The 11,673-nt window shown below is 37.8% G+C and overlaps 1 protein-coding gene across 1 annotated transcript in view; it reads right to left on the reverse strand.

The window, feature by feature from the left end:
• The window catches only part of LOC135225102 (dentin sialophosphoprotein-like), a 49,017-nt gene extending 37,624 nt beyond the window's left edge, over window positions 1-11,393 (reverse strand). The window contains exon 1 of the mRNA XM_064264359.1: window positions 10,301-11,393. Coding sequence (XP_064120429.1) covers window positions 10,301-11,388 — 1,088 coding nt within the window. The 5' untranslated portion in view covers window positions 11,389-11,393. The remainder of the gene's footprint in view (window positions 1-10,300) is intronic.
• Window positions 11,394-11,673: the final 280 nt, after the last annotated feature.

The raw sequence follows: 11,673 nt of genomic DNA on the forward strand, positions 1-11,673 counted from the left end.
TTGTCAAAAAAAAAATAATCTTCACTGAAACTCGCAACTGATACTACTACTACTGTGTATAACAGAAACAGCGGGTCACGGAAAGGCCCAAGAACCAATATTGTGAAAGAGGGAGTAAAGCAGAATAATTACCATTAGCAATGGTTTAGATACAAGCTAACGCAGGATAACAGCAGTTCGTAAGCGGATACATTAGCGCAAATAAGCACACATTAAGCAATAGTACTGGTAATCTCCTTAGGCACGAAGATATCTTAATTTAATTGTATTCCACGTAGGAAAATGAAAGGTTTTTTTCTTGGATAATGCCCAACAGTTTCGTCCTTCAATGGACCTCTTCTTGGAGCGTTTATTAAGAAGAGCTCCATTGGAGAACGAAACTGTAAGGCATTTTCCACGAAAAATTCTTTTCATTTTCTTATGTGGAATACAATTAAACATTAAGTAATGTTAGTAACTAGAAATACTGTTATGGTAATGAACGTTGAAGCAAGACCTAGTGCTATGTGTTTCTTTGAACTATACGGTACTTTATTCATTTATTCACTCCTAGAAAAGAAACATTCTTTAAAGCCTATATCTTAAGCAACCGAAATCCACACAGCAAAGGTACATACCACATCCTTAAGCGGACGCGTTTGATTCTCCTCATTTCCTATTAGCCTTCATTTCCTTCCGCACGTATCCATTAACTGCTCAAGAAATGACAAAACTCAAATGACAAAAATCATCTCTCAGGGAGACGAAAATGACAGCAAAAATGTACAAATTACATTCTCAAACGCGCGCGTTTACTGCCCTATAAAGTCAACATGTAAACGGAGACGATGAAACGCAGTGCGACAGTCTTCTGTCACCTCCAGCGTGCCATGAGCGCCTTTAGAAGGCTCGGTAAGAAGGCGGGTCTATAAGACCTATAGTCTGCAGAGGTTTGCAGTGCAGCAGGAGGTCGTTTTAACCGCGTATTCCGAGGACAAGGTCGACCCTCTTTATCACGGTTAAATGGTTTGGTCGGTCTTCCGCTCCGTTCACTTCCAGAATGTGGATTTCTCTGACTTTCTTTCTTAGTTGCACCTAAACTCTTAAACGGACTTTTAAAGAGAAAGGTCTCTGACACTTACGACAAATCATTTAGTTCTCGTCTTCTTACAATTTCCGGCTCCGTATTGGTATACGTGTCCCCCAGAGTCTCTTAAACTGTATAAAAAAAAGATTGTTTCCCGTGAACCCTCTATTGGATTGATGAACACATACCTAAAACCAATGCCAAGAAACTCAATTTAGGCTATAAAAGTTAGCGAGGGAGGAAACGGGTTCCAATGAGGCCTCAGAGGCTAGCAGATGAGGTAGTATGGGCCATACCCAGAGTCATGACGAATGATGCCCCTGTTAAGATATGATAGCGTCCCGTAAGCTGGGTAATGCCGTCAGTGCACCTCATGCTGTTCAATGTAGGCGTTACATAAGGTTCTTTGCAGCGTGCCTTCGGCCCCTAGCTGCCACCGCTCTCGTCCCTTTTACTCTACCTCCTTTCATATTCTCTTTCTTCCACCGTACTCTCCACCCTCTCCAAACAATTGGTTTTCCTCCCGTTACGCATTTCAAACCTGTTACTGTCAGTTTCCCTTTCAGCGCTGAATGACCTCTTAGGTCCTAGTGCTTGGCCTTTGGCCTAAACTCCATATTCAATTCAATTCGATATAAGAGTTTTGTGTAACATGAATTAAAACTTCCCATTTCAAGTTTTTCATGAGAGAGATGAGAGAGAAGAGAGAGAGAGAGAGGGAGAGAGAGAGAGAGAGAGAGAGAGAGAGAGAGAGAGAGAGAGAGAATCAGTCTCCCCAGAGCCAAACTTGGCGTCGCAAGAAATAAAGAAGTTAAGGCCGTCTCTTCTTAGGCGATGGGTAATACGCCTTTTGAAAAGAGACAGTTTTGGTTTTAATATTATATATATAATATATATATATATATATATATATATATATATTATATATATATATATATATATATATATATATATATAATAAAAGGAGCCCATAAAAACACCAAAATGTAGAGAGAAAAGTACTATATTTCAGAGACTGCTGTCTCTCTCTTCAGGTATATGAATGAGAAAAGTTTACAGAAAAGGTGGTATTTATACCAAGAGATTCGTCCACAAGTAAGCCACTTTAGGTCACCCCCGCTGATAATCTTCCTTTAATCTTCTTTAGCGTTGGTTGAATGAACACTGCGTCGACGATGTCCGATGTCCAATTCCCTTTTGAGATGTTCATTACCTGCTTCTCTTTTATTAAGGCCGATTCCATCATTTGACTCTTGTACCGGCAGTTGCTGCTATAAATTACACGTGACATATTCCAGTTTATTCTATGGTTATGTTCATTTATATGGTTGAAAATAGCCGAGTTCTGTTGTCCATACCCAACTGACCATTTGTGTTGTATTAATCTCTGGGGAAGTGATTTACCTGTAAATCCGATGTAAGATTGGTCACAGTCCTGGCATGGGATCTCATATACCCCAGAGTCTTTGGGCGATGTCTTTTGTTGGACGTTAATCAGGGATTTGGCTAAGGTATTTGGGTAGGTAAATGCAAAAGGGTTGGATTTCCCAAGGGTGTGAGTTACTCTCTTAATCGTCTCCAGGTGGGGAATTTTTATTTTATTGTTGGGTGTGTCTCTGGTCTTGTCTTTAGGGGGTCGGTAGAAAATTACGTTTGCTTTTTGAATTGCTTTCTCAATTATATGGTCAGGATACTTTAAAGATGAAAGTTGCTTGCGAATTAGTTCAAATTCTTTTTCCAGGAAATCTGGGGAACAAATTCGTAAGGCTCTTAAGAATAGGTTGCTAGCTACACCTATCTTGATAGTATTGTCATGATAGCTAAAGTAGTGAATATATGAAAGTGAGAACGTTGGTTTTCTGTATATGGTAAATTTGTATTCTGTCGTGTCTCTGATTATTAAAACATCAAGAAAAGGAATTTTGTTGTCTGTTTCCCATTCAACTTTAAATTTGATAGGTGTAGCTAGCAACCTATTCTTAAGAGCCTTACGAATTTGTTCCCCAGATTTCCTGGAAAAAGAATTTGAACTAATTCGCAAGCAACTTTCATCTTTAAAGTATCCTGACCATATAATTGAGAAAGCAATTCAAAAAGCAAACGTAATTTTCTACCGACCCCCTAAAGACAAGACCAGAGACACACCCAACAATAAAATAAAAATTCCCCACCTGGAGACGATTAAGAGAGTAACTCACACCCTTGGGAAATCCAACCCTTTTGCATTTACCTACCCAAATACCTTAGCCAAATCCCTGATTAACGTCCAACAAAAGACATCGCCCAAAGACTCTGGGGTATATGAGATCCCATGCCAGGACTGTGACCAATCTTACATCGGATTTACAGGTAAATCACTTCCCCAGAGATTAATACAACACAAATGGTCAGTTGGGTATGGACAACAGAACTCGGCTATTTTCAACCATATAAATGAACATAACCATAGAATAAACTGGAATATGTCACGTGTAATTTATAGCAGCAACTGCCGGTACAAGAGTCAAATGATGGAATCGGCCTTAATAAAAGAGAAGCAGGTAATGAACATCTCAAAAGGGAATTGGACATCGGACATCGTCGACGCAGTGTTCATTCAACCAACGCTAAAGAAGATTAAAGGAAGATTATCAGCGGGGGTGACCTAAAGTGGCTTACTTGTGGACGAATCTCTTGGTATAAATACCACCTTTTCTGTAAACTTTCTCATTCATATACCTGAAGAGAGAGACAGCAGTCTCTGAAATATAGTACTTTTCTCTCTACATTTTGGTGTTTTTATGGTCTCCTTTTATTAGATGGAATTCTGTTGTTACAGAACAATTTTTACCAGTCATATATATATATATATATATATATATATATATATATATATATATATATATATATATATATATAAAATAAAATCATAAAACAAAAGTATTTTCCTTAGAATTACAAGACAGCAGAGTTCCTATGTTTCAAGTAATCAGATCAGTAAATGATTAAGTTAGGATATGGAATTCCTATATCGATAAATATGAGAGAAATTAGCGTTGTCAGACGCACGGTCATGGCTAACTTCAACCTTTAAAAAAACTACTGAAGATTTGTATAATACACACACATATACATACATACATACATATATATATATATATATATATATATATATATATATATATATATATACATACTATATATATAATACGTTTATATATATACATACATACGATATATATATATATATATATATATATATATATATATATATGAATGTGTTTATCACATTACCGTGGTTCATATATACTACACATATCGAGTTACAAATGTCTTTTAATATCCAATTCGCTCTACCTCAGACTTAATATATTTTCATATATGCTAACATACATGAAAATATATAAATTCCGAGGTTGAGCGAATTGGATATTAGAGGACATTTGTAGCTCGATGTGTATATATGTAAGTGTGTATATATGTATATACTACTGCTACTACTACTACTACTACTACTACTACTACTACTACTACTACTACTACTACAGAAATGGTCGAAAACAACTCCCAAAGATCATAAAGATGGCTTCTTGAATCAAAGGCCACAGGAACTTCCTCCATTCTAAATCCCGCCTGAGCCAAGCAACGCCGACGTTGTATCAACACAACCCAGTTGGAATAATATGAAATAACATCTTCCTGAAAATCCTCTTCCCAGTATACAAAGAGAACCAGCCCTTGTTTCTTTTCATGAGAATTGGTCTACAAATACCTAATTTTCCTACTATGGCCATGGGTGCAGGCTTTTGTTTGTTTTTTGTTCGTTTGTTTGTATGGTTTGTATGGTGTTTTTACGTTGCATGGAACCAGTGGTTATTCAGCAACGGGACACCAACGGCTTTACGTGACTTCCGAACCACGTCGAGAGTGAACTTCTAACACCGGAAATACACATCTCTCACCCCTCAGTGGAATGCCCGAGAATCGAACTCGCGGCCACCGAGATGGCAGGTTAAGACCATACCGACCACGCCACTAAGGCGCTCTCGGGTGCAGGCGAGACTGGTCGGTTGGAACCGGTCTGGGCCTAATATTAAATTCGGAAGCTCGGGTTCCGTGCTGTGAGCAACGTCATCAGTATCACTGTGGCAACGCGAAAGGACAAACTGACTTCATTTATTCTTCTATAAATTAATTTCATCAGTTAAAAATGAAGATCACCATCATTCTCATTGACAAACCTTTATTTTTTTATTTTTTTACTACAACGAGTTAACAAAACATTCGCGGTCACATTCACAGTATGTATTGTCATATGATTTTTGCATTATTGGCACATTAATTTTCCTTCTTCAAGGAACGAAAAAAAAGAAAAAAAAAAAAAGTGCGCGCGTCCAAAATAATTTCAGACAACTGGTGGTCATAAATTGTTCATGGGTCCTTTTAGTCAGCCTATCAGAAATGTCTTCTAAGGTACCTCTTGTCTCTGTCTAGTTTGTAAATCAGTTACTTGCATAATAAAAACCTTTAGGAAATGGATTGTTGCGTCACAATCCACAAACAATCATTGTTTGATATAATTACTTATTAGAAAGAATGTTCAAGTATTCGCATAACACAACACCAAAAGTCTGTTAATATATCAAACAGGAGCTGAAAGTTGCTGTAGAGAATCATTCAAGAAATGGAAAGGGAACAACTTCATTCAAATCATGTCACTCATTCCCGTCGGAGTTCAATAAAAAGATAGGTTTGTTTGTTTGTATGGTGTTTTTACGTTGCATGGAACCAGTGGTTATTCCGCAACGGGACCAACGGCTTTACGTGACTTCCGAACCACGACGAGGATGAACTTTTATCACCAGAAATACGCATCTCTCACACCTCAATGGACTGCCCGAGAATCGAACTCGCGAATAAATAGACAGGCATCATTAAAATAACGTTGTTAAATTTTATAGTCAGATAGATAGAAAATTTTACCTGACAGTAAACAAATAGAGAATTTTATATCTACGTGAGGAGTAGAGACAATGTTAATTTTCTTTCTTCTCCAAGTACGGAGGATAACGAATGGGACAGGTAATCTTGCCCCTTTTGCTCTTTCCTAGTGTAGGCAACTGATCTCTGCCTCTTAAAAGAAAATTAAGTCGATAAATCAGGACATATCACGTATATACAATCTGTAGACACGTGGATATAGCTCGTGCTGTGGCCTGCTGGCTTCTCAGATCTCTTTGTGAGTCATTAACGCTCACAATAAATTCCAAAGTTCTGTTACAAGTTTCTAAGTATTGACTCTCAGACTAACGTTACTGGCCCCGTGTGGCGATACGATCTGCATACTTGTAGATCACTTTAGGATTTTTGCAGCCATATGTCTGAAAAGATAATGAACAGAAAGCAGACTGTAATTGTGGTAAGGCGTTAAAAGGGAATAAGAAGCCTGGTGTGGACATTTGGACTCAACGCAACTAGGCATGTTCAGAAAATTCAACTGGAATTTTCGTACGTGTACCACATACAGTACAGGACGATCTGATCCTCGGATTGTAAAATCCTTGACCGCTTCCCTTCCTCGGATACCAAGCTGTACACATTCATCATTCATCAACAACAATTAAGAAATGTAAGAAATGCTAATCTGATGGTGCTTGACACTTCAAAGAATCACCAGAGCCTTTATTAAGAACCCGTAATACCGAATGACAGAATGATTCATAGTTTGGTGGTTAATGCAGTTCAATATTCACCTCTGGCACTTAGCAGTCTGACACAAGTGACACTTCGACTGAATGTTGGCATTATAACGTTACTAATCATAACGTTACTAGGTGTCGTAACCACGACACTGAAGACCAGAAAGTCCCACAATGCCTGTCCAAAATCAAAACACTTTTTCATCGAAAGAGAATTTCTTGGTCTCAGAATTTAATAAGAGTATTTATGGAATTTGAAGACCAAACAGTCTTTCTTTTTAATTATTTTTATGGGGTCTTTCTTAAAAATTTCTAGAGTTCTACTCACTTCCTCCATAGCAGCTTGGGAACGTTATGAGTGTATAGAATAGAATAGAATATAATATAAAACTTAGGCCAAAGGCCAGGCGCTGGGACCTATGAGGTCATTCAGCAATGAAAGGGGAAATTGAGAGTAAGGTGGTTTGAAAGGCGTAACAAGAGGCAAACCTCGCAGTTGCACTATGAAGCAATTGTTAGCGAGGGTGGAAAGTCCAATGGAAGAAAGAATATAAACGGATGTAGAGTAAGAGAAATGAGAGGTGTTGCAGCTAGGGGCCGATGGGACCCTGCAAAGACCCTTAAGTAATGCCTACAGTACACCACGTAAATTGCAGTGACGGCACTTCCCCCTTACGAGGTTTGAGTGTATAAACCTTTGACAGAACTTTTCCCCTTTACCTTCCACTTTCAACTGGGCTATATATATATATATATATATATATATATATATATATATATATATATAATATATATATATATATGTATGTATGTATGTATTTGTGTGTGTGTGTATGTATGTTTATATATATACATACATATATATGTGAATGTATATATAACGTATATATATGTATATACATATATAGAATACAAATACATATATATAGTATACATATATAAAATATAAAGTTGTTCTCCGTTCCCTTCAGAATAACAAATATAATTTAGTTTTGTAATAAACCAGTGGCTTCGTGTCTGTTACGGGAACGAATATTTCACATCGATCATGGTTCTAGGGAATCTTCCTTCCTGACTCAACCTCACCAAAAACTTTTTTTTTTTCCGTCGACTCTGAAAGAGACTGAAAGAAAGGAGTGGAAATTTTGGACTGCCTCTTGCAATGTACCTAGAAAGTTCTGCTTTACGCCCGTACAGTGTATGTAATGTAAAATTATTACTATATTATTATTGAGAAGATGAACCCTATTCATATGAAACAAGCCCACTGACTTGAAATTCGAGCTTCCAAAGAATATGGTGAACGTTCATTAGGAAGAAGTAACAGAAGGTAATGGAAATACAATAATAAATAACTTATTGAAAAATTAATTAATGAATATATAAAGATTTAAGTAAATTATTAGAATATAAAGAGAGCTGCTCCCAGAATATATTTTGTACTGTAATTACGATTCATTTAGGTCTTGAGGGTGACGAGAATGTATTTAACTACTGCACCCCATAGAGAATGTATATATTGTTTCGCAAAACAACTATAATATATTTTCCATCTTGTATTACACTGTATGTAATCTGTGTCTTGCAGTCCTCACAGAATGCATTTTAGCTGTTTATTACACTTACTAATAGAGCAATATAATTCTTTTTACAGGACATGGAATATATCTTGTACCAAAAAAGGGGATTGCTTTTATTCCATTTGGAATATGTTTTCTGTAATTACAAATGTTACAAACTTCACGTTATTTGTATTGAGCCTAAAGTTTATTTTATGTTTTGCATTTAGCTCAGAATGTATCTCAGGTGTTGAATTACACCTAAAATATATTACGCCCTGAATGCATTTCATCCCATATGTTGTGGAAAGAATTCATTCCAGATCTTGTACTACACCTGCAATGTCCATCGTGTCAAGTCTTGCATCAAAAATATACTTTATTATATCTAGTATTGCACTTAAACGTTCTTTACGTTACCTCTATTCACGTTTCCCACTATATTTTCACTTGGTTTGGAAATGAAGAATTAAAAAGTTCATTTATACCTGCAATGGAATATATTTTTCTCGACTCTTTAGTCCAGCAATAGTTAATTTCATTATTCCGGGAATTTTGCGAATGAAACCCTCAGATAATTTCACGCTGGGACGTGTCCTTTATGGGGTCCGCCGTTCTAGAGATGAAATTTGCAAGGGAAACGTTTTGTCTGAGAGAGAGAGAGAGAGAGAGAGAGAGAGAGAGAGAAGAGAGAGAGAGAGAGAGAGAGAGTGATGGTTTTGTTTCGTTTGTTTGTTTATATGGTGTTTCTACGTTGCATGGAATCAGTGGTTATTCAGCAACGGGATCAACGGCTTTACGTGACTTCCGAACCACGTCGAGAGTGAACTTCTATCACCAGAAATACACATCTCTAACCCCTCAGAGGAATGCCCGAGAATCGAACTTACCGATCACGCCACTGAGGCGCTTGAGAGAGAGAGAGAGAGAGAGAGAGAGAGAGAGAGAGAGAGAGAGAGAGAGAGCTTATTCTGCTGGCTAACTTATCTAAATGAGGCCCCTTCCTGTACAAAAATTCTGGGTGTGTTTTAATAATAATAATATAATAATTGTACAAAAATCATTTCATGATTCTGGCCTTAGTTGCAAATTGCAGCCAAGACTTTATTTTATACATTAATCTTATAATCAGTCCATTCTTCTTTTCCGTTTATACAGCCATATGAGATGGGGGTTTGGAGGGATCAGCAAAGCACGTTCATCTGCCACTCAAAATTACAGTGCTGATATTCGCTACATAAATACGCTATCAAACTGAACGCAACTGGTAATACTGCAACGACTGAGAGTTGATACGAATTCTTACAGAGCGATGTCCTCTTTCAGAAAATCCCCACAAAATGAGCCATAGCCGTTGGCCGGTGATTAATACCTACAAACTCAAACTTACACTTAAATGAATATATACCATCGCAAGCCCTGAAGACGAAATACAAGATATTTAGTTGCGAAAGCTGCTATAGCATTGAAGACTAAGTTTTTAAAGAAAAGTATAAAATGTATTTGACAAACAGAAACTTAAACTTAGAATGATATATATATATATATATATATATATATATATATATATATATATATATATATATATTATATATATATATATATATATATATATATATATATATAATGGCATGTACTGAAGAAATGAAAGGTATTTAGTTGCAAAATCTGCTGTAACACTGGAGGCCAAGTTTAAAAAGAAAAGTATAAACTATATTTTTCCAACTCAAACGACTCCAACATATGGACCAAGTGGAGGCAGAAAGGATGATTTCCAAAAGTTGTTATGGTAAATATACCTTTGAAAAGAAGGCAAAGGCGGACTTATGAATAGAGGAATAAACTATAAGAAATTATACATCAAAAGTAACAAAACAGATTGAGCTTAAAACCGAGATGTCGAGGACTTGAAAGAAGAAGGACAATCTCAAGAGACATAACGACCTGAAATAAAAACAAATAACAGAGGATAATGATGCTGATGTTGAATATCTTACTGATATGGAGGAGGTGGTCCAGAAGGTACCTTTTGGATCACTCCAACGGGTTTTTTGCTGCTGATTTCGTTCTTATTGACGTTTTGAGCATTATCGTTCTGTAATTGTTTGTTGGCGTTTTTCTGTGATTCTTGATTGTCAGTGTTCTGTGATTGCTGATTGCTACTGTATTTTGGCTGTTGGTTGCTACTGCTCTGTGATTGCTGATTACTACCATATTGCGGCTGTTGATTGCTACTGTTCTGTGACTGCTGATTGCTACTATTCTGTAACTGTTGATTGCTGCTGTTTTGCAACTGCAGATTGCTACCGTTTAACGGAGTTTGATTCACACTGTCCTGTGACTTCTGGCTGTTACTGTTCTGAGACTTCTGGCTGCTACTGTTCTGAGACTGTTGATTGCTACTGTCCTGTGACTTCTGGCTGCTACTGTTCTGTGACTGTTGAATGCTACTGTTTAGCAACTGTTGATTGCTACTGTTCTGTGACTTCTGGCTACTACTGTTCTGTGACTGTTGAATGCTACTGTTTAGCAACTGTTGATTGCTACTGTTCTGTGACTTTTGGCTACTACTGCTCTGTGGCTGTTGAATGCTACTGTTTAGCAACTGTTGATTGCTACTGCTCTGTGACTTCTGGCTAATACTGTTCTGTGACTTGGATAGCGGGTCGTCAAAATCGGTCCGAGATAAGGTCCTACCTAGGGCCACATCTATTTTGGCCAGTTCCATGTCACGGCTTTTCCCGTCTTTGCCGAGGCCTCTTCCCATATTCTTACGGTTTCTGCCCGCTTCCATAATTCTGTTCTGTTCTTCCTCCTCTTTCAGCTTTTCCAGTTCAGTGTTCAGTCTCTGCCTCTCATCTTCGTCTCTGGCAAAGTCGTAGGATCTCTGGAGGTCGTCCATGGCTGCCTTTCGACCTTTTCGGTTAAATTTAGGGCTGGAAGGAGGAAGTGAGGACTCGTCGTCCGCCATGTCGGAAAATTCATTCATAAGGGGTACGGGGGAGGCGCCTGGCCTGGCCGAATCTCCGTCGTCGAAAAAATCAAACGTGTCGACGGAATCTCTCCTCCGGACTGTTGGAGACATACTTCTTGCTCTTCTTCCTCCACCTCCACTTCCACCTCCACCTCTCTCTCTCCCTCCCCCTCTCCCTCTCTCCCTCTTCCTCTTCCTCCTCCTCCTCCTCTCCCTTTCCCCGATTTTGGCATTTTCTACCTTAACAATCCGATCTGACCGATATTCCAAAAAGGTATAAAATGTTACAGAAGCAGGAGTTTCTCTGAGGAGAATCAGACGTACAATTTCTTTTCGGGCAATCAGTCCAATACTCAGCGCTTGCTTAATTTTTTGTTATAACTTGTTATAACGATG

The sequence above is a fragment of the Macrobrachium nipponense genome, chromosome 12 (assembly GCF_015104395.2).
Source record: "Macrobrachium nipponense isolate FS-2020 chromosome 12, ASM1510439v2, whole genome shotgun sequence".
NCBI classification, from domain to species: Eukaryota; Metazoa; Arthropoda; class Malacostraca; order Decapoda; family Palaemonidae; genus Macrobrachium; species Macrobrachium nipponense.